This window comes from Mustela putorius, unplaced genomic scaffold (genome assembly GCF_011764305.1).
Source record: "Mustela putorius furo isolate JIRA1106 unplaced genomic scaffold, ASM1176430v1.1 tig00003923_pilon_pilon_pilon, whole genome shotgun sequence".
Lineage (NCBI taxonomy): Eukaryota > Metazoa > Chordata > Mammalia > Carnivora > Mustelidae > Mustela > Mustela putorius.
In genome coordinates, this window is record NW_025422068.1 from 7,210,673 (window position 1) to 7,234,768 (window position 24,096).

Genomic DNA, 24,096 nt, shown 5'->3' on the forward strand with positions numbered 1-24,096 from the left:
CAAATTGGCTGAATGACTTAAAGGTCAACAGGACTAAATTACAAGCGATGGCTGGTGATTTAAAAGGGGGCTCCGATCAGGAATGCCTCCCTTTTGTCCATCCTCATGACAAGGTATTTTTGAAGAAAATCGACATACCCATGTTGGGAGCTTTTTAAAAAATAACCTTTAAAATCCTTTCCATTTCCTTATTGGAACAAAGCTTCTATCCACGGCCATCTTGCTACCTTGGGGAGGTTAAATGAGCCAGGACTTTGTTCTGCATTTAAAAATGGGCCTAAAGGCGTTGGCAGTTTTTTTGTATTTAATAGGAATGACCTTCACTTGTTTTGTGGGTAAGGGGTCTTTCCTCTGTTAATGGTCTAAAATGTTTGAGTTTTAACACTGAGGTCTTACCCATTTGTGGGTAAAGAATGTACACTGCTTTTTCAGGCTTTCCAGAGTATTTGACTCCTGGCAAATGATGGGCCAATCCTACCTTATTAAAAGGAATTTTTTTTTTTAATATTCCAGTTGACCTTTAAAATAAAATTGACTACTTTTTTGTAGAATGCTGGTGATACCTTATATTTTAATGGAGAAAATAAACACCTGAAGTGTTATCCCTTTTCTGTCTTCCTTACCTTCCTCTCTGTGTGCCTCAGTTTACAGATCTTAATGGTTTTAAAGCCACGGGTCATCCTTTTGCACACAGGCTTTAGCGAATCCCTGAGAATTTTCAGCGTTGAGATTTAGTAAAAAGGAAAGGTAGGAGCAGTTGGCTTTAAAAACGTTCATTGCTTGTTTCCGATTTCTTTATTCAGATGGTAGTTGAGAACAAGGGTTTGCAGGTTGAACATGACCTTAGTACTCGAAGGTAATAGTAACTTTTAGGCATTGGGCGGTCATGCTGGTATAAAAGAGGCATTAGCCCATTGCCAGGCACCTAGAAGCCCGACCTGAATATCCAGCATTTGGGGAGACACTCACCTCTGCCCGGGAGGTAACAGAGGGGAAGTAGCTTGTAGTCAGAATATGGGGGAGGATAGAGCTATCTGAGGTGTTGAACCTGTTCTGAATTGACTCAGTTTTGAAATACTTGATTGTCTCTTTGATATTTAAATGATAGAACTTAATAATGCCTGAAAGCTCATTTTGGGGGGAGATTTGCTATAAACCAGTTGGAAGATTTTTTTTCCGGAGTCGTCTTTTTAAAATTATGAGTTACACTTGTTTATTAATCTGTCTTTGAGGTCAGGGAATATGGGGGAAAAGAACTGATGCTGCAAGGTGACAGTTTCAGCCCCATATTATCGGCCCCATAAATGCAGTTTAACGTACACAGTTGCATTGCTTGGCCTGCATTGACCTTCCGCTTGGCCTTCCTTACCTTCCAAAGTCGTCATTACTTTTCTTTCTCATTATGTCATACTATAGAGTAGTATCATCCAGTGGAACATTCTGTGATCATGGGAATGTTTGTTTGACCCTGTGTTCTAGAATATGGGAGTCATTGGTTACAGATGGCTCTTGAGAATTTGAAATGTGGCCAGTGCGACCAAGGAACTGAATCTTTAAATTAAATTTAGATAGTGACATTTGGCTGATGGTTACTGTAGTGGACAGCAAAGCTACAGGGAGTACAAAGTTGACTCTGGTGTGTTTCATTCTTAGTTCCACCATCTTGATTTTTTTTTTTTTTTTCACTAGACTGACTTCCCAGAATATCCTTAGGTCTCTTCTGTTTCCTTATTGCCCAGAACATACACTCTGTCATTTGCTTTTGAAAACAGCAATAGAAGTCTAAGTCAGATTAACTAAAAAACATAAATGCTTTGGCATTCGTAGAAAAATGGGAGACTTTTTTTTAGAGATCTGTTTAGGAAAACAGCTAAGATACATTGTCTCAATATTTTGTCTCATTAAGCTAGTGAGATGCTTTACACCTTATTTTTGGAACAAAAATAAAAGGTTTACAGAAAAGGGACGAACTGTCTTTTTTTTCAAATTTCTGAACCTGAAGGCCACAATCTGGGTGTCACCAGTATATAGTAAAGCATGACTTTGTTGTTGTGATTTAGTTTGGTTTGATCCTGTTCCTTAAATTGATCGCCACCTTCAATGAATAAAACCAGTAATAACCCACTTTTTTTTCTTTTTTTTTTAAATAGTCTCCATTTTGATTTCTATCATCTGGGTCATGTGGGGAAGCATGCAGTGAAATGTGACTTTCCATTTGTTTCAACTTGACCACTGCACTCTGTCACTTCCAGAATTCTCGGCTTGTCTTTTCATGGAATGAAACGTTCATTGGCATGTGTCTGAAAAGTAGCTTTGCGGCTTATTTTGTTCTATGCCTGCCATGTTGTGGAATATCTTGGACTTGGCGTTGCATGTTTTGAGAATTATTATAAGAATACATTTTATGTAGAGTTTTCTCATTTTTATGGGGCAGTTTTTTTGTCATGCCTTTTTTTTTTTTTTAATAGGTTTAGAAATGTCAAGGTAAACAAAGATTTTAACAATACTCTGCATGTTTTCTGCACAAGTAGTTTTGGGGACCTAGGGCCCCTTAGCATGCTGTAGAGTCACTTCAAATGAACAATATTCTGGGCTGATGGCTGAATTGTACCTTCAGTGACATCATGCCAGACCTATTTGAAGACAGTCTGTTCAGTGATGACGGTAATGTGCCAAGGCACTATTAACATAGCTGTTGAAAGACCTTTTCTAAATGTGGTACGCTAACTTCAGCCATTCGTTTTTGGTACTGGATCACTGGCAGAATGAAGGAAGGCTTTAGGTGAAGAAGTTTTGTGTTTATAAATTAGGTAGTTAACTTGGTGGGCAACCAAGACTCGTCCTGGCAGGGTAGATTCACGACGGAGAGCAGTGAATGTGACAGGCATGTACTTAGGCTAAAGGGACAGCCCCAGATTCCTGTGAACATGTAGGTAAGGACGGTCATGTCTTGATTTCTTGCCCTGTTCAAATCAGGGTAATATTGAACAGAAGTGTGCCATGTATGGTCATTGACTGTGTTACGTATATATTGGAAAATTGTTTATAAAACTTTCTGGATCAACTTGTGGTTTACTGAATTAAGTAATTTTAATGATTCTTTTTTTCAGGTCATAAGAAGATACTAAATGGTTGGTCCCTCATAAAGTCACTAGAGTCTAGGTCTATGGATGAGCTTTTCATTCTTTGAGAGCTTGTACTCAGTTAACGAATGACTTAGCCTACCCAGATAAAACAATACTACCGTGGGAAACTCTCTCACAGCGATTCTTAACTGTTTTATGAATCCGATCAAAGCTATGAGTTGTTGAACTGGAAAATAACCATAGGTATATAGATGGAAAATTTTGCATACAGTTTCAAATAGTGTACGGAACTGTTTGGATCTTTTTGGAGCCTATCCATGGGGCACGGGTTAGGGACTCCTGTCATTTACATATGAACTCATTTTATCCGTCAGCCAAGGCTGTATTCATTTAAAACCAAATTAGTGGATATGAGATACAGAAATAACTACAAATATTGATATAATTAAAAAATTGTGACCCTGTGTAGTATTGTATTCTGTGTTTAGTCCATATATCTGGTTTGATGTGGCTTTTTTATGGGCTTTAGTATAGCTTTTCCTTTCCTCTTTGATATGGGTCTAGTCAGTGGGGCTTGTCTTTTGTATACAAAAACAAGCATTAAGCCTTTTTAGAATACTGATTCCAGTGGAATCACTTTGAGTATTATTTCTGGGCAGGAGGGAGGGAGTGGAGGGGAAGGAGCTATGTATGTTGATCTGTCTCTTTCCAAATCATCACTCCTTTCTTCTTCATTCTGTTCGTTTTCCTACTGACGTAACTAAACAAGGACTTCCAATCACACAGGCTGGAAGCGCGGTTCCCTGACCCCTAGGACAACCACTTTCCCTTGCCCTGGCTGTGAGCACGACGTGGATCTCGGAGAACGAGGAATCAGTGGTCTGTTTCGCAATTTCACTTTGGAAACTATCGTGGAGAGGTACCGGCAGGCAGCTAGGGCGGCCACGGCCATCATGTGTGACCTCTGTAAGCCACCACCCCAGGAGTCCACCAAGAGTTGCATGGACTGTAGCGCGAGCTACTGCAATGAGTGCTTCAAAATTTACCACCCGTGGGGTACAGTGAAAGCTCAGCACGAGTACGTGGGTCCAACTACCAACTTCAGGCCCAAGGTAAGAGCAGTTTTGACTGCGTTAGAATATTAGTATTGCAAAAGGAATTGAAACGCGTCCAGAGTTTGACAACAAGAATGGGAAGAGCTTAAAAAACCTGTGTAAGAGGGGCACCTGGTCGGTAGAGTGTGTGACTCGATCTTGGGATTGTGAGTTCAAGCCCCGTGTGGAGCGTAGAGCTTACTATAAAGAGCTAGCTAGGAATAAGATGGTGGTCATGAACGTAGAAACCTGTATGTTAAAAAAAAATGAGCGCGCGCACATGCGCGCGCTCACACACACACACACACACACACAGCCTGTACAAGAAATTGAGGCCTGGTATCTGGAGTTCTTTCGTAGGTGGCCAAATGCCTCCACACAGCCTGAAGGCAGAATTCTGGATCTCCATGTCACAACCCAAGGTAATGGAGCACGAAGCTCGAATGTTTGTCATGATACCTCTGACAATGCAGCCTTGTCTCAGAGGTACTCGGAGATTGAGAAGGGTGTGAAGTTCAAAGGCTTCTTGTGCTTTAAGTGGTAAACCCCTAGTTGTCTAAAAGATTTGATTGGGAAGCATTTTTCTGATGCTTTCAATTAGCTAACCTTGTGCTAGGGATAAGTGACAGTAAGTACAGCCTACGGTTCTGAAGCTTGTTCATATAATAATCTGAAATGGAATTCACATTTTTTAAATATTCTGGGTAATTTCTCTGATAATGCTCACAGGACCCTTACGCACTGTTGTTTGCCCTGCTCAGTGATTGAAAAGCAGAATGATGTTTGGATATCCTCATTTTTACTGCTTTCTGATTGAGATAGATTTAAAAAGAAAAACCTAATAGGTTCTTTTGATTAAAGTTCTTATTCCTTCTACCTTAGTAACTTGTGTGTGAAAATCTATTTACATTCTTGAGCATAAAACTTTGCCCTCACATTAATTTGTAGTAGAAAAATGGGGCACACCTGGGTGTGCCCTTGATCTCTGACCCTTGATCTCAGCCCAGGTCTTGACTGCAGGGTCATGAGCTTGAGCCCTGCATTGGGCTCCATGGTGGGTGTGGAGCCTACTTAAAAAAATTTTTTTAAAATGGGACAAAAAAATCCTGAAGTAATCTTGAAACTATGAGCTGAGTATGTCTAACATCATATATCTATATGGGAAATTTTTTTGTAAAGTAAGCACTGTGCCCATTGTGGGGCTCAGACTCACTAAGCATGGGCTCACGGGTCACATGGTCTCCCGACCGAGCCATCCCCGCACCCCTCTGACGACATTCTCTGTGGGGCAGAACTGGTCAGTTAAACAAAAGCAGTCTGTGCTTCCACCCTTTGACTCTGTTTTCAAAGCTGTCCATGTGGCAGTAGATTTACCAGAGTTTTTAATCCCCTATTCTGTTCCTTATCTCATTTTAAATTTACCAGGTCACAGACTCTTAATAATTTATGACTTCAACTTGGTGCTTTAATGCCTTTTTTAGAAGATTAATTAAATTGATTAATACTGTTCCATTATGAAAGAACCTATGATGATTAAATGAATTATATTAGACTTGGGTTGTTACAATTTAAAACACATGAAATCTCAAGTAAAATTCTTTAGCGCCTACATTGCAGACTTAACTGTACTTAACAAATACAGTAAAAGATTGGTAAGAGAGAACTGAAGAGGTAGGATAGGTTATATTGAGGAAAATTTTATTTTCCTTAAATTACAGTGTTATGCCATACAGTAAAATTCTACAAAGTTGCCCCTTATGGAATATTTATTTGCCTATGACTTGGAGTTCTTATCATCCATCCTTGTAGAGAGCCAGATTTTATATTTATGCTTGAAACATAACTGGTTTTGAAAACTTAATGCAACATTGTGTGTTAACTATGCTAATAACAAATACATGTAGTGGTTTTGAAAATGTAGGAGCTTGGACATGCTGGAGATTTTAAATTTGTTTCCAGTTGTTTTGGAAGTGGAGGAGTTTTCATTGGTGTAGGAGTTTTCATATTGAATGTTTCTTTGTGTCTTGATACTATCGAATCAGCCATTGATGAAAATGGGAACACGAGGAGCCACAGACAGCTTTTTGATTTCATGGACACATTAGTCTAAAGTAATCTCTTGTTACTTCGTGTACAATTTCAGACATACCTATGGTGATAGTTTACAGAGTAAATAAGAAGGTAGCAACTTAGATGAGAAAAAAACAACAACAACACAACAGTTCTAAATTTGGCCATTGTGTGCATGTTTAATATGTAAAAGCAAACATCTGGAACCATGTATCAGAAAGTGTTCCAAGGCTCCTTAATACCAGGTTGCTTTTTGTTTGTTTGTTTGTTTCATTTTTAAGTAATGCCTCTGCCTCATGCTCAAAGGCTCAAGCTCACAAGCCCCAGATCAAGTTGTGCTTCGTGGACTGAGCCATCCAGGTGCCCCCTTCCTTAGTAGCTGATTTCTTACTAGGACAGTGAGGGCCTGGGTTCCCATCAGTTATTTGCTGTGGTACCTTGCAAAAATACTGGTCGTGTCATTCCGGGTTGCCTGATCAGTGCAGCCCATGGCCTTTCTGGAAGGCTGGATTCAGCGAGAAAGCCTGATAGTGAAATTTCCACCACCTTAACTGCCAAATTTAGGGGCAATGGCATCTACAGATTTAACTGACCATTTGAACCCTCAAATTGAGAAATAATAATTCTAATACACCAAATGCTTTTACACTTTTATTGTATTTTTTTTCACACTTTTATTCCTTTAAGTGGTTTTATTTAGTGATTTTTGCAAAGCACGTCTTTGTGTTTGGGGACTTTGAGTATCCTGGAAGCTCTGAAAACCTGTAATTACACCTTTGTGCTGTACTCAATAGATTTTAATGTGCCCAGAACACGAGACGGAGAGAATAAACATGTACTGTGAGTTGTGTCGGAGGCCGGTGTGTCATCTCTGTAAGTTGGGCGGTAATCATTCCAATCACCGGGTGACCACCATGAGCAGCGCCTACAAAACCTTAAAGGTAGGATTTGTGCGTTTGGGGAACGAAATGTTGAGTCTTTTACAACGTTGGTTTTACTTGAATGCATTTAGCTTTTTCTTTATAAAATCATGGCTAAGTATGGTCTCGTTTTACTGCAGTGAGTCATCAGTGTAGAGGGTCCCTCAGTGATGTATGTGAGGTTGTTAGCGTGTTTGACTTGGGTGGTTCTGGAGAAGGAGGGGGTGAAGACCACTCCATGATGATCCCCACATGAGCCCAGCGCTTGTGGTTGAGTGTGTGTAGAAATGACACACTTGAGTGTGTGTGGAACTGACAATCCTTTTGAGGGTGTGCGTGTATATATGTGGAAATGACAAACTTGTTGAATGTGTGTGTGGGAATGCCACAACTGTTGAGTGTTTGGAAATGGCACTCTTATTGAGTGTGTTTGGAAATGACAAGCCTGTTGAATGTGTGTCTGTGTGTGTGTGTGGAAAAGATAGGCCTGTAGAGTATGTATGTGGGAATGCCACACCTGTTGAGTGTGTGTGGAAATGGCACACCTATTGAATATGTATGTGGGAATGCCACTCCTGTTGAGTGTGTGTGTGTGTGTAAAAGATATGCCTGTTGAGTCCATGTGTGGAAATGGCACATCTGTTGAATATGTATGTGAGTGTGTGTATAAAAGATAGGCCTGTTGAGTGTGTGTGTGGGAATGCCACACCTGTTGAGTGTGTGTGGAAATGACACGCATGTTGAATGTGTGTGTGGGATTGCCACACCTTGAGGGATAGTAGCTATGTTAAGGCCCTTAATTCCTGTTGCTTCCCTATAGAAATAGTGGAAACTACATTTACAGTAAGGGTCTGGTTGGGACCCTTACCACCTAAAACTGAGTCACTTCCTGTTTCTCTATTGGAACCTTATACACGGATCTTTGAAAACTTTCAGATTTGTTTGATAAGCTACAGCAAGGGAGGCAGTGGTATAATGCTATTTTTTGTTTGTTTTATTCTTTTTTTCTTTTAAAATGAGATCTTCATTCATAAATCCACCTCTCATTTTAGTGAGTTTCTTTCTACCTTTAATGGTATCTACATGCCTTTTGGGGCCTAGATCAAATTCTGACTTATTCACGTGGCTTTCTCTTCTGCATTTGATATGTCTGTCATGCTCAGTGCTCCTCCTGCTTTGACTACGTGGATTACGGGCATAACCATTTTATTGTCCTGGTCTACTGATTCTGTCATCTGTCATTGCTGGTCAGTTCTGTAAATTTTACCTTGTTGGGCAGTGGATACTTCAGGACCTGCAGACATTCTTGAGTTTTCTTCTAACGTGTGATTAATTTCCCTCAGAACAGCTGGCTGCATTTGGATCTTACTTTAAGTTAGGACAAAGCACCATTCAGTTCTGGGGCCGATTTTACCAGACTTCTCTTCTTCTTTACTCTTCTCAGTGCCTTTTGGTTTTTGAGTTTCGAGGGGTTTTTGGTTTGTTGTTTAATTTGTTTGGTGCATCACAGGCACTATTTCAGCCGGGTATGAGCTCCTGGAGTTGTTCTTTGTCATCCTTTTAGGTGATCCTTTCCCTGGCCTTTGAAAGCTTCCTAGCACATAGAAATTGGTCAGTATTCTGCTGAATAAGCCACAGGGACCCTTGGTACACTCTCCAGAGTTCTTTCTGGCACTTCCTGTTCTTGAGGATTTTGCTTTACAGGCTCTGGTCTCCCTGGACTTCGCAGCTTTGTCTCTTCATCTCCTGGGAGACCCTGGTCCCCTGGACCTCTGCCCTTGGCCTTGGAGGACGCTGGGTCTAGACAGGATGGTGGGTTGGGTCCATCTTGTTTCCCTCTCACAGGACTCTCTTTCTTGATGTCCAGTGTCTTGAGAGCCCTTTCAGATACTCTGTTAGGTTTCAAGTTTGTTTTTTTTTTTAATGGGATAGTAGATCCAGTCTTTGTTACTCATTTGTGCCCCCCAGTGGCATTACCATTGTTTGCTAATTAAATATAACTTTTAAAAAAATATTTATTTATTTGACAGATTGATGGCGAGAGAGCACACGCGGGGGTGGTGGGGGAGGGAAAAGCAGACTCCCCGCTGAGCAGGAAGCCTGATGCCGGGCTCAATCCCCAGACCCTAGGATCATGACCTGAGCCAAAGGCAGATGCTTAACTGCCTGAGCCATCCAGGTGCCCCTAAATTTAACTTTTGACACCTCTTTTTTTGTTGTTTTTTAGTGATTTGGTCTTAAACAAGCTGTCCAAAAATTTTTTTCTGTAACCTGGAATAAATCTTCGATAGTAGCATCCCTTTAAGTTAACTCTTTGCTCCATTGTTAACTTTTCTCCTAATGTTTCAGACTTTTTTTTCTTCCAGTAGACTCCCATCATGGGGTTTTCAATTTACTCACTTTTTTTTTTTAAAGATTTTATTTATTTATTTGTCAGGGATAGAGGGAGAGAGAGCGAGCAGGCACAGGCAGACAGAGAGGCAGGCAGAGGGAGAAGCAGGCTCCCCGCTGAGCAAGGAGCCCAATGTGGGACTCGATTCCAGGACGCTGAGATCATGACCTGAACCGAAGGCAGCCGCTTAACCAACTGAGCCACCCAGGCGTCCCAATTTACTCACTTTTTAATGAGGATAAACTTTAGATTGACCCCTTTGCCAAAAATAGCAAACAGATCTCCTTAGATCTTTCTTTTTACTTACTTCTGGGCTTTAAGCAGGAGGGCTACATGATACAAGTTTATATTATTTACATGTTTTAAAAGATGCATTTATTTTGGAGGGAGAACATGGGGGGGAGGGGCAGAGGGAGAGAGAGAGAAACTCAAGCTGACTCCTCACTGAGTGTGGAGCCGGACACAGGGCTTGATCTGATGATCTTAAGATTGCTTCCTGAGCTGAAACCAGGAGATGGATGCCTGACCAGCTGCACCACCGAGGCGCCCCTCTACTATTTTCATTTTTACACACTCAAGTATTGGAAAGACAGAAGAAAAATGAACATCACGGTGGTATGACCTTGTCCATCTCATTACTGTTGTTTGTTGAGATGGCTGAAGCTGGGGCCAGGCTTCCCATCTGCCCCTGTTATCTGGCTTCTGATACCAGTGGACGGTGTTAGAGTGTCTGACCTGTCCTTGGAATTGAGGGTTCCCTTCTGCTGATGGAAAGTGCTTCGCTAGTGCTTTCAGGTGAACTGGCCTAAATGGTGAGTAATGGAGAGGAACGGGCCCGTCTGTTCCTGGCGGTCCTCTCTTCTACTCTTGGGGTGGGATACGTTTTTTTAGTCTTGTTTTTGCTTCCACATAACCTCACTCCTGTTTCTCCCTGGACAGAAAGACAGCTGCCTGGTTTCATCTCCTTTTACTTGCCTTTGTTTAGTGACCTCACTTTCCCAGCAATATGGAGTCCTTCCCACCTTGCAACACAGGAAACCATGTTACGCTCTCCTCTGGCCAGTTTGGACTGCTAAGGCTTCAGAATCCTGCTCTGCCCTGAACCAGGCCCCCACAGTTGGGTGTTCATTGTCTCTCCCTCACTCTGGCCTCCTCTCAGAAGCCTGATTCTCCCAACTATGGGTGTTAGTGGGTTTTCTAAACCCACTTTGTTGAGGGGCACCTGGGTGGCTCAGTGGGTTAAGTGTCTGCCTTCGGCTCAGGTCATAATCCCAGGGTCCTGGGATGGAGCCCCACGTCAGGCTCTCTGCTTGGCAGGGAGTCTGCTTCTCCCTCTCTCTCTGCCCCTCCCTCCCTGCTCATTGTCTTTCTTGCGCCCGCACTCTCTTCCTCTTAAATAAATTAAAAAAAAAATGAATCTTTTTTTTTTTTTTTAAAGGAAGGTTGGTTGTTAGCTCATCTTTCTTCATTTGTCCACTTTCTTACAGTTGGATGGTTTTCTGAGGACTATTTCCCTACTTTTCATTTTTTCTTTATTTCCATAAATTTCTAGAGGAAGGTCAGTGATCTTGTTCATGTGCAGTTATGTCTTCTCTAAAGGTTGGCTTTGTGATTTTAATCATAATTGAAATGACTGGAAATAGGACTTAAAAAGGTAGAAAATGTACACATCCCTGTAACGAGTCCCTTTTGATTGAGAAGGTAATACGGCTTCTGTATTTTGGGGGTGTGTGCAATTTGTGGAGTACATAATGCCCTGTTCTCTGAAGTCATTTGGCAGTTGACTAAAATGTATCATTCTGGGCTGTTTCTTCCCATCATTTTATCCTACATTTTCAGACATGGGGCAAAGCTGAGAACGCCTTTTAAATGATAAGCCCTAAGGGGGGGGGGCAGGAAGCATTGATTATATAATATTCTCCTAGCCTGCTCCCATGAAAGATACTTAGTGTGATTGTGGAATGAATTTCTCTCTCTTCTCCCTCGTTTTGTGGACTCCTGTTTCTCTGGGTAACTTTGACCTGTGACCTGATTAAAGGCCGGATGCAGTGGTTCTCAAACTTGCATGGGTGTTAGGATCACCTGGAACACTTGGTTTAAAACTGCAGAGGGCAAAGTCTTTCCTCCTTGAGGGGCTCCATGGTATGTCTCAGTCCTGTGGAGACTGATGCACATCAGCTTTTGAGAACCACTGGTCCAGGGGAAGGTTTTGGAGCAAATTCGGCATCCTTGAGCAGTTAGCCTCTGGCTAGTCCCTAATGTAGCTAAAGGATTTAAAACGTATTCCCCCATTAGATGTCTTTGCTGAGGGTAGGAGCCATGTCTTTTTACATTGCACTTCTCAGCATCTAGGATGAGTGTCTGATGCTTACACTTTTTGGAGGCCTGTGAATAAATGGACACACACACGTCATCTTAACCCAGACTGCCTTATTGTGAGGGGCCCCAGAGGACGGGAGATAAAGGCTGTAGTTGGCTAGAGACTGGCTGAGCAGTCCTCCCTGGGAGCGAAGTCTGGTGCTCTCTGACTTGCCATTGGGTTCCTGAATTCTGTCATTCTTTCTCCTCCAGCCTGTCTTGCACTCCCAGTGTAAGCGGTCTTACCATGAGGCCCCACGTCCATGTAAATGTCGCCGCTGTAGCGACAAGGAGTGCTGCACCCCTCCTGTGTAGTCCCAGCACAGGCCTGACGGGACGGCACTGGAGGAGCTCTTCTCTCCATTGCAGCTTGGTGCTGAGGAAGCGCCTGACAGCCTGTGGAATAGTGGTCAGCGTACTGGGCAGCGAGGAAGCTTCTAGCTCAGCACTGACACTGTGGTATTTGCTGTCAGTGAACTTCAGTTTCCTGATCTGTAAAACGTTGGGTCAAGACACATTTCATGTCCTTGACTCCCTACAGGTTCTTTCTGGTCCCATCCTGTCCTCAAGTCTCCGAAATCTTACTCCTCTAGCTCATGGGTCGTCCTTCTGTCCCTCTGGTGAGCCCTCAAGGAAACTCAGTGTGTCTGTTGGCTGGATGCTCTGGAGAATTAAAGATGGGGCCTTCCATATTAATTTCAACATACGTTCTCTTACCCTGTTACATGGTCTAAGTGAGGAAAGGGGCAAATGATACAGGCAGGAGACTGACTTCTTGACTTGGCTGCAGGTCCTGGTCCTCTTTTCATACCCAGCCTCATTCAGGGCAGCAGCGACGACTGAGAAATGCTCAGGTCCTCTTGTCACTGCTGTGGCTGGGGTGGCATTTTCTGGATGACATCCCTCTTACTTAGACTCTGCATACATTCGTCTCTCACAACTTCGTACCCTGTGGGGCTTCAAGGGTCGGTTTGTTAGCTTTTGAATATACTTGTCATACATACTGTTTTTCTCTGGGTTAAACTGGAGCTCTCCCCATGGGGCACCTGGGTGGCTCAGTGGGTTAAGCCGCTGCCTTCAGCTCAGGTCATGATCTCAGAGTCCTGGGATCAAGCCCTGCATCGGGCTCTCTACTCGGCAGGGAGCCTGCTTCCTCCTCTCTTTCTGCCTGCCTCTCTGCCTGCCTCTCTGCCTGCTTGTGATCTCTCTCTGTCAAATAAATAAATAAAATCTTTAAAATCAAAACAAAACAAAATTGGGGCTCTCCCCAAAACCTAACGATGTTACCTCTACATTAAGGAGACCAATCAAAGTAACTACTTCATAAATATCTCCTGATGGAGGTATTACTTCAGTAGCTACTGAATTTCTTCCTTCAGTACACTCTGGGAGCTTAATGAGCTGTTTGTATAAATCTCTTTGTTATTATGTAGGTGTAATTATTTAATGGATATCTAGTCCGGGCTAGGCTGTGAAGGTCATTTTGGAAGAGTTGCTTGCTCTTTGAGGGTCTGTGTGTGTGTGTGTGTGTGTGCATGCGTGCGTGCTTGTGTGTGTGTGTGAGAGAGAGAGAGAAGGAGAGAGAGAGAGCAAAAGTGAGAAAATAAATTATAAAATCTGATGGAAGACAATCCTATTTGAATCTCCGTCCTTGTGGTCACTTAGAAACTTGAAGAGGAAGACCTGGGAACAATGAAGAGACAGCAAAGATGCATTACTTATGTATTGTGTCTTTTTGGCTAATCTAAGCATCACTGCCTTGTTCTTTTATTCGGCCTGCTTCTATCGCTTCTCGGCCTTTTGGCTAAGATCAAGTGTATTCGGCCTGCTTCTCATCTCTTAGAGGTCCATGGGGCCCTGTGCACAAGGCCAGTAACTGTGTACCCTGGGTGAATAACGAGAGTGGTCAGGGTTGACTTTACTGCGTGTTCCTCATAGGCTAAAAAATTGTGTGTAAAAAGATGAAAGAGGAAGGAAGGTAGATCTGCAAGGCCTTTGTTAACACTTCTCATTTGTGTTACTGGTATGTTCTGACAGGAAAAGCTTTCAAAGGATATTGATTATCTTATTGGCAAGGAGAGCCAGGTGAAGAGCCAAATTTCTGAACTAAACTTGTTAATGAAAGAAACAGAGGTAAGTGATGAGCTGGTTTGCATGCTTTTATTTCTCCATCTAGGGAATTCATTCACTCATAACATCCGGAGGGCAGTAAATGAGCTTGGAGGACAAAGTTGGGGTAGGTTTCACCCCTGCTTCTCCGGGCTTAGAGAAACCAGAGGTTTAAGCTATAATGTGTGGTCTGTACCCAGGAGAGGTGGTGATGAAATGCTGTGGAAGCACAGGGGAACGAATGACTGGCCCTTGACCTGGGCGTATTGATCTCAGAAGTAGTAACAGCAGGTGAAGTTTGGAATTCTTGACAATTACCTCTCTTTTACGAGATTAAGTATGTACTAGGTGTTGACTTAAAATGCGCTGTTCTCAAGAATATACCTGAGACAGGGTCACCAATAGACACACATTAGAATGTTCATGGCTGGAATCTAATAGCCATGGCGTGGAAACTACCCAGCTATCCCTTAGCCCCAGAATATAATCACTTAAGAATGATGATCTGCAAAGGGGCAACAGTGTAGCGAAATCTTGGGAGAATGTTGAAAGATGCCAGAGCAAAGGAGCGTGAACTCTGTGATCTCCTTTATGAAAAGTAACAACAAAGTCGGAGCCGGGGTTCTGTTTAGAGTTCAGGTCGGGTGTCACTGAAGGCTAGGGAGGGTGTCTGGAAAGGTTGGTGTCTGCGATCTGGGTAACGTTCCTTTTCCTTAATCTGGATGCACGTTAAGTGATGTGTGTTTGCAAAGATTAGTCCATTTCCACACTCACATATACATTTTTCTGTGTGTATATTATACTTCAGTTAAAAAAAAAAAAGAATCTATAGCATTTTAAAAAATGAGGTAGAAGACGATAGTACTGGGTTGTTTTAAAATTCCAAATACTCTTCATTGATTAGGACGTGTGATTTCTCTTCTCTGTTGGAAATAAATTGAAGAGCCATTACTCCTGATCACTTTTAGAAGTTACAATGAAATAGAAAAATATCTGGGCTAGTAAGAGACTTTCTTGAAATTTTATTTCAAGAAATTAATTTCATTTTCCGAAATGGGTTAAAGAAATTGAGATGTTCTGCAAATTAGTACCAGATCACCAGCACTCCTTTTGTTTTTAATACTCTTTTTCTGATACTCACCGATTGCATTAACCACCCTAAGTAAGTTGTTTTTCCATGTGCTTGAAAAGTGGAATTTTGTTTTTCTCATTGTCTGATGACCCACTCTACCAGGGCGGTATCATCCGCTCCAGGGGATTGTATCTTGTGTCACTGAAGGTTTGTTTCACTCCTGGTCCTCAGTTCTGCTGCCCCGACTTCTGAAATAAGGGAGCCCCAGGACTGGTTGCAGAGCTGGTGATTTCACATGAGCTGTTCATGCAGACACCGAGTCTTTGGGATCCTAGAGAAAGTACTTAGCTTCTTTGTGTCCCTTTCCCTGAAGCTACATTCGTGAGCTTATCAGTAAGAATCTCCGCCACTTTGGAGAAATGGTCTGCATTCTTGACTTTGACTCAGTGAGGACTATGACACTGTCCTTTTATTCTGTAATTACGCTTAGCTGGAAAAAAAATCCCCCCTTTTTACCTACCTGTAATGATCTTTTTGAGTTTAATGCTATAATTTATCACTGAAATACTACCAAAATGTCACCACCCTCCGTCCCCCTTCTTTCTTCCCTCCTGCCCACCGTTTACAAAAACTTCTGCCTGTTGGGTTTAGGAAACAGAGGGGAGTCTGCAAAAAATTGCCTTTCATTAGAAATGTTGGCCAGAAGCCATTGGAAAGTACACAATGCTCTTCTTCCATATGTTGTCAGCTTTTAAGAATGTGTTTGAAGACTTTTTTTTTTCTTTTGGCTGCTGCTTATGGGTCTGTAATGATGAATGCATGTGTGTGCTCTGCTGGTCCTACTTTCAAAGTCGTGTGGGTCTCTGATTTTATGGATGTTTAGAAATGTTCCATAAGCTCTACAGATAGGATCATTTTATGACCAAGTAGACGAAGGGCTGCATGTGCAGTGAGTATAATCGTTCTGTGTACAGAGTCTATGCCCTTGTTGTGGGCATTTTATGTAAATAATCTTGACCAATCTTAAAAAAACCCGAGTGGATCCTCTTATCCCCATCTTTCAGAAGAGAAAAACTCAGACGTAACAGAAGTTAAATAATTTGCCTGAAGTCACAAAGGATTTAATTCTAATTAAGTTGTATTAATTTGAAGAGAAGAGTTACATTTTTATATCTCAGTAAAAGATGTCATTTTTCTGAGTTTCATGCTGTGATTTAAGTTTTCTTAAAAAAATTGGAAGAGGGTAGAAAGGGTCAAACGTTGCCCAAATTAGAAATGAATGGAAAACTCCAGAATTGTGTGGTACAGTGTCTTGGGTTATATCAGTTAATTCCTGCCTCAGGTTCCTCTGTGTCCATGTTGAAGGTTGTTTCCTTATTTAATTGTTGATTGGTGCACTAAGGAGATGAAAGCTGGGGAAAAGTGTCATGCGGTTACAAAGTATGTCTCACCAAAAGTTGGCGATCGTTCCTTGCGCAGCGCGTTCAATGCCAGACTATTGTTCTGAAAATGCCAGAGTTGGACCAGATTAAATTTTGGTTATTTGGAGAAAAGACATGTGGATTTAGCAGGTGAGGTAATATAACCCTTGTGCCTGTTTTATAATAGTGTAATGGAGAGAGAGCCAAAGAAGAAGCAGTCACACATTTTGAAAAGCTCTTTGAAATTCTAGAAGAGAGGAAATCATCTGTTTTGAAAGCGATTGATGCATCTAAGAAACTAAGATTAGACAAATTTCAGACTCAAGTGGAGGAATACCAGGGACTTCTAGAGAACAATGGGCTTGTGGGATACGCCCAAGAAGTGCTTAAGGAGACGGATCAGTCCTGTTTTGTACAGACGGCCAAACAGCTCCACCTCAGGTATGTTTGAGTTTAGAATCTTATTAGCAGTGGCCTTTGTGGCTGCTCTGTTCCAGCTGGAGCTCTCGGGGCTTCCTGATGCTGTGCTCTGTGCGGACACCCTCACCGGACACCCTCGGACACCCTCACCGCACTCTTAAAACCCAAACACTGAGCGGCCTTTTTTTTTTTTTTTTTGGCTAATCACATCACAGATGTTTAGTCTGATGGACCTTTTACAGAGTTGTTTTTGTATAAACTATCTGCCCGCAGAATACAGAAAGCCACGGAATCTCTGAAGAGCTTTAGACCCGCGGCTCAGACATCCTTTGAAGACTATGTTGTGAACACATCGAAACAAACAGAACTTCTTGGAGAATTGTCCTTTTTCTCTAGTGGTAAGTTTCAATGATGGCCAGAGCTGCTTACTCTTGTTATGGGAATTCGCAACACACGGGAAAAACCCGCTCTTCGGTTTGGCAGCATGAAGAATGTGTTTTTAATGCACAGAGTGTATTCTTTCGGTTTGTGTGGTTTTTAAACATTGTATGGGGTGCCTGGGTGGCTCAGTTGGTGAAGCGTCTGCCTTTGGCTGAGGTCGTAAGCCGGGGGTCCTGAGTTCGAGTTCCGCATCGGGCTCCCTGCTCAGCGAAGAGTCTGCTTCTCCCTCTCCCTCTGCCCCTCCTCCCTCTGAAGTTTGCGTGTGTGCATGTTCTCGCAAATAAATCATTAAAATCTTTAAAAAAAAAACACATGGAATAAATGGCATCAGATTGCATATGTATCCTTTTTGTGAATTGTTTTTCCAAAAAATGAAGTTTAAGATGTTTGATGCTCAAAGAGTTCTGGTTTAAAGTTGTATTTTAGCTGCTTATAGTATTTCATTACAGAAATCATTTCCCTACCGAGAGACCGTTTGTTTTTTCCCTGTTGCTGTGTTGAACGTCTTTGTCATGTTCACTTGCGCACACCTGTATGAGTTTCTCTAGGGCAGAAACCTAGAAATGATGTCTCCAGGTGAAAACTCTTGAGAGGTTTTAAGTATCAGCTGTATCAGCTCATGAGGTCTGCTGAAGCAAAACAGCTTGGACTGCATGCCTTGAGCAGCAGAAAGGTATTTTCTTCAGTTCTGGAGGCTTGGAGTCCGAGGTCAAGGTGTTGCAGAGTTGGTTCCTTCTGAGGCTGCTCTCCTGGGCTTGCCGATGGCGGCCTTCCGCTCTCTTCGTCTACGTGTCTGTCTCAGTTTCTGCTCATAAGGACTCCAGTCATGCTAGTCCTGGTGGATTAGTTCGCATCTTCATGACTTCACTTTAACTTAATTACTTCTATAAAGACTCTTTCTCCAAATAAAGTCACATTCTGAAGTAGTGGGGATTAGAACTGGGGCATCCGCATTTTGAGGCTGTAACACACTCATGATGCTGTTTTGTTGATCTCCAGTGGGGAGGTCTTCCTTTCCTTTCCCTCCTTGCCTTGTTCATGTCTCCCCCACGACTTCTCTTCTAGTGACAGTGAGCAGTTACAGTCCCTAGTGGAATACTTACAGGTTGATGACTGTGTAGTTACAGATGTGTGGATTTGGACAGTCACCTGAAGGAAGTTTGTCTTGTTTAAAGTTACAAATTCTAGGGGCGCCTGGTGGCTCAGTAGGTTGGGCCTCTGCCTTCGGCTCCAGTTATGATTTCAGAGTCCTGGGATCAAGCCCTGCTTTGAGCTCCCTGCTCAGTCAGCAGGGAGCCGGCTTCTCCCTCTCTCTCTCTGTCAAATAAATAACAACAACAAAAAAAACCTTAAAAAAAAAAAGTTGGAAATTCTAGGGGTGCCGGGGTGGGTGGCTTAGTCAGTAGGGCATCTGGCTCTTGAACTTAGGTCTTCACTTCAGTTCAAGCCATACACTGGGCATGGAGCCTACCTAAAAGAGAAAAAGTTTTAAAGTTAAAAACTGAAGGATGATTACTGTGACCTCATTTCTTTCAAAGCTATATTTGAATCTCCTTTCAGATATGTGCTTATCTTTTTTTTTTAAGATTTATTTATTTTTAGGGGCGCCTGGGTGGCTCAGTGGGTTGAGCCGCTGCCTTTGGCTCAGGTCATGATCTCAGGGTCCTGGGATCGAGTCCCGCATAGGGCTCTCTGCTCGGCAGGGAGCCTGCTTCCTCCTCTCTCTCTCTCTCTGCCTGCCTCTCTGCCTACTTGTGATCTCTCTGTGTCAAATAAATAAAATCTTAAAAAAAAAAAAAGATTTATTTATTTTTAGAGCACATGTAAGCGGGGATTGGGGGGGGATGGGAGAGGGAGAGAGAAAGAACCCTCAAGTAGACTTTTTGCTGTGTGTGGAGCCCGATGTAGGGCTTGGTCCCAGGACCCCGAGACCATGATCTGAGCCAAAATCAAGAGTCAGACACTCAACTGACGGAGAGATCCCCAGGCCCCTGGATATGTGTTTATTTTCATTATAAGGCTCTTCTTTTTTTAAATACATATTTGTTACTCTTTCAAATGCTAATTCTGCTTCAGGTACTGTAGTCTCCCTTTTTCCAGAAGGTAGACTTGAATTGTTTTTCATACACGAGCTGGTTTACTTAGGAGAATAAGGTCCTCTCTGCTCTGGGGGTCCCAAAACAGTCCTTGGAAAGAGGATGTTGATGGTTGACAATCTTGGGTTGTACCAAGGTCTGACAACGATCCAGGGTAGTGGATGGGTGATGGGAAGGTCATTCCCCAGCCCCTGACTACTCAATGGTCTCATTGTTTCCTGCATGCACATTTTTTTTAGTAAGCTCTGGTTCAAAAAAAGGGGGGGGGGTGAGGGTCGGGGTATGTGCTGCTCATGTTATTTTGCTCCCCACCCCAAATGTATTTTGAATGACTTTCTAGATGTCATTATGGCTCTGTAAATTCCGGTTGCACGAAAATTCCATACCCAGATGGGCTTCTGCATAGCTCGTATGTTTCTGGGAGAGGCTCTGATTTGATAGAAATGTGTGTGTGTGTGTGTGTGTGTGTGTGTGTGTGTGTTGAAAGAGAGAGAGAGAGAGGGACTTTACTAACTTATCCTAAACTGTTAAGCTTACTGGAATTCTTCTATGGACGGAATCCTGCATATGCATGAAGGTTTAGCTGCGATACTTTTGTATCGTATTTTTCATGAAAAACTGGAAACCGAGTTCTGATCATTGTTACATGTTGATACAGCCATGGCGTGGGATGCCAGTGGGAGAATCTGCACAGGATCTGCACGAAAGTATTACACTGATTATCTTTGAGTCACTTCAAGTGTGTTATATGTAGTTCCTGATTTTTTAAATAAAAAAACTATCCTGTTTATACCAAGAAAAATTAATTTAAATTGCTTTGCAACTCTTTGGAACACAGTCTGGAAGAAAATCATGGAATTTTCATTGAACTTCGTCGGACTGGCCAAACTTAGAGTTAAAACTATTTATTAAAATAATTCTAGGAGGACATAGATTAACAATTTCAAGTCCAGTGTTGTTACTTAGTAGGTGGAAATGGAAATGCAGATGGTTGAAAAACTTTAATTTACAGTGTTTCAGAATGAATGTAACCCGTAAAGCTGCTACTGAATCTTTTTTCGTCTTCTCTGTCGTTCTCCTTCCTTTCAAGTATAAACCTAAATATACATTTAAAAGTCTTTTGTGCTTGTTCTTTTTCATTTTCAGTGTTGTGGTAAGAGCACATACCTTGAGATTGTTATTTTAACAGGTTTTAAGTGTGGAACACAGCGTCATTGACTCTGAGTACGATGTTGTACTGAGTTCTCTCTAGAGCATCTTCGTCTTGCTTAACTGATTAATTTATGCCTCTTGATTGATAACTGCTTGTTGCTCCCTCCTCCAGCCCCCAGCAGCCTGCATTCCAGTCTTCGATTTTGTGAATTGGGCTCTTTGAGATTCCTCATAGAAGAGGGATCATGTGGTCAGCGTAGGTCTCTTTGTCTGGCGTATTTCAGTTTGCGTGTCCACAGTTGTCATACATTGCCAGAATTGGTCCTTTTCTTATACACAGCATTACAGATTCAGAAAATTCTTGGACCAGGGCACCTGGATAAGCATCTGACTTTGGCTCTGGTCTCGATCCCAGGATCCTGTGATGGGTTCGCATCTGGCTCCCTGCTCAGTGGGGAGCCTTGATTCTCCCTTTGCCTGCCGCTCCCCCTGCTTGTGCTCTTCTCCCTCTCCTGCTGACAAATAAAGAAATAAAAGCTTAGAAAAAAAAAAAAAAAGAGGAAATTTCTCGGACCATGCAGAACGATTGAAGTTATTTGTCAGTCTGTCATTTTTACGGAGGGGCATGCAGGTTGTGAAACACCGTGATTTTACCACGTTTTGTATCTTGCTGCTTTCAGGCATAGACGTGCCAGAGATCAACGAGGAACAGAGCAAAGTGTATAACAATGTTCTGATCAACTGGTACCATCCCGAAAAGGATAAAGCGGATAGCTATGTCCTTGAGTATCGGAAGATTAATAGAGATGAAGAAATGCTGTCTTGGAACGAGATAGAAGTCTGTGGCACCAGCAAAGTGATCTCAGACCTGGAAAGCAATTGTAACTATGCTTTCAGAGTGAGAGCCTACAAGGGCTCCATCTGCAGTCCTTGCAGCAGGGAGCTGATCCTTCATACCCCGCCGGCTCCAGGTAGTGTGAATGTGGGGGATCAGAAAGCCTTGGAGTCCGAGGATACCTGGATAAAAAATAACCGCCAGCTCTATGTCTAGATCCACACTAAAATTAGCATTCGTTTGCTTAAAAAAAAAAAAATTCTAGAAAACTGATTCCATCCCCAGGTAGGTTTAGGAAGAATCGCATGCGTGAATTTCACCAGGTAGGCTGGGAACAGGATTAGAATTTGGCCTGACATAGATAGAGAACATGAAGAACTTCGAGTGAGCAGGGCTACTAATTTGAGATTAAAAGCACATAGATGCTACCTCACGAGTTTTAAGTAGTAGAGTTCTGTATTTTTGGTGAGTGTATAGGAATCTCTATGACATAGATCTAGGTAGATTTTTAAAAAAAATTGTTATGAAATATGTTATAAAATACTGTTGTGATTAAGCTCCTTCTGACTTCTCCGGATTTTTTCTTTATTTCTTTTCTTTTTCTTCTTCTTCTTTTTTTTTTTTTAGGATTTTATTTATTTATTTGACAGACAGAAATCACAAGCAGGTAGAGAGGTGGGTGGGGGAGAGGAAGGAGGCTCCCTGCTGAGCAGAGAACCTGATGTGGGGCTTGATTCCAGGACCCTGGGATCATGACCTGAGCTGAAGGCAGAGGCTTTCACCCACCAAACCACCCAGGGGTCCCCGGATTTTTTCTCAGTAACTCAGTGATTCCCTGCATGCGTGGGTTTGGAGGACAAATGTTAGAACCAAATAGAAACTGCCCCTCCCCCTGCCCCCCAAAAGCTCCCCTTTCACAGCCCCCTCTCCTACCTTCAGAGTCAGAAACTGCTACTGCTCATGGAGCTCCTGTAGATTTTTCCAGAATGAGAATCACCACATCTGGTGCTGCCTGCAGCATCTCCGTGGACGAGTGATCCTCAGAAGCAAAGTTGTGCTCCTGTGTGTAGCAAGAGGTTGATCGCTGCCTTGGAGCTTCCTCCAGTTAGTTTTTAGACCCCGTTGCCCCCCCCCCCCCCCGCCCCACTTCAGTGGCTCACGAGCCCGTATTTTATACACCCTTGTCTTTCCTTCCTCTTTTGTCCAAGAGGACATGCATGTATTTCATGCCCATTGTGGCCAGTTTAAAAAAAAGAAATTAGAATACAAATACAGATCAGGGTTGGCTAACATTGTTCATCTTGAATTTGAATAAAATCCAATAAGAGAGTTTGAGGATGGATTTGCAAGTATTAAGTGATATTTTACCATTTATGTAGTTTCCCCTTTCTTTTCTCTGCTCTCTGACTGAAAGTGGAATTAGAAAGAAACCTGGAAGTAGCTGCTGTTTTGGGGGATGTATGTGGTGGACAGGGAAGGAAGAAATGACATGTTCCAACTTCTTTTTTTTTTTATTAAAAAAATTTTTTTGACAAATATTTGTCAAATATTTGTCTACTACTTAAAACAACTATTTGTCAGATATTTATTTGACAGAGATCACAGTTAGGCAGAGAGGCAAGCAGAGAGAGAGGGGGAGATGTGGGTTCAATTCCAGGACCCTGAGATTATGACCTGAGCCGAAGGCAGAGGTATTAACCCACTGAGTCACCCAGATGCCCTTTTTATTTTTGTTTTAAGAAATATTGACACCCAGGGCGCCTGGGTGGCTCAGTGGGTTAAGCCGCTGCCTTCGGCTCAGGTCATGATCTCAGGGTCCTTGGATCGAGTCCCGTATCGGGCTCTCTGCTCAGTGGGGAGCCTGCTTCCTCCTCTCTCTCTCTGCCTGCCTCTCTGCCTACTTGTGATCTCCCTCTGTCAAATAAATAAATAAAATCTTTAAAAAAAAAAAAAAAGAAATATTGACACCCAGTGTGGGGTTTGAACTCTTAACCCCTAGATTGAGAGTCACATACTCTGCTAACTGAGCCAGCTGGGTGCTCCCAAGCTGACTTGCTTTTCTCTGAGAGAAGCCGTGTGAATGGGGTGACCAATCAAATACATTTTTTGTAAACCAGGAGACACTTGAGATGGACTGGAAGCAGGAATGGTCATGGCAGGACAGTAGGCATTACCAGGAAAATTGGTCAGCCTGTAAATGGAGAAAGGGTTTAGCTTGCTAGTAGACATTTTTTTTTAAATTGGGCACCTCGGTGGCTCAGTGGGTTAAAGCCTCTGCCTTTGGCTCAGGTCATGATCTCAGAGTCCTGGGATGGAGCTCCGTATCAGGCTCTCTGCTCAGCAGGGAGCCTGCTTCCCTTCCTCTCTCTCTGCCTGCCTCTTTTTTTTTTTTTTTTTAAGATTTTATTTATTTATTTGACAGAGATCACAAGTAGGCAGAGAGACAGGCAGAGAGAGAGGAGGAAGCAGGCTCCCTGCTGAGCAGAGAGCCTGATGCGGGACTCGATCCCAGGACCCTGAGATCATGCCCTGAGCCAAAGGCAGAGGCTTAACCCACTGAGCCACCCAGGCGCCCCTTAAGCAGGGATTAAAACTCATTCATCTCTCTAAACCCCAGACCTTTGCCTTTT

The 24,096-nt window shown here is 42.6% G+C and overlaps 1 protein-coding gene across 2 annotated transcripts in view; it reads left to right on the forward strand.

Annotated features, from left to right (window-relative positions):
* The window catches only part of TRIM36 (tripartite motif containing 36), a 36,153-nt gene that overhangs the window by 7,576 nt on the left and 4,481 nt on the right, over window positions 1-24,096 (forward strand). For both annotated transcript variants that reach the window (XM_045069308.1, XM_045069309.1), the window contains 6 exons: window positions 3,873-4,198; window positions 7,045-7,191; window positions 13,958-14,053; window positions 16,710-16,963; window positions 17,216-17,340; window positions 21,312-21,602. In XM_045069308.1, coding sequence (XP_044925243.1) covers window positions 3,873-4,198; window positions 7,045-7,191; window positions 13,958-14,053; window positions 16,710-16,963; window positions 17,216-17,340; window positions 21,312-21,602 — 1,239 coding nt within the window. The remainder of the gene's footprint in view (window positions 1-3,872; window positions 4,199-7,044; window positions 7,192-13,957; window positions 14,054-16,709; window positions 16,964-17,215; window positions 17,341-21,311; window positions 21,603-24,096) is intronic.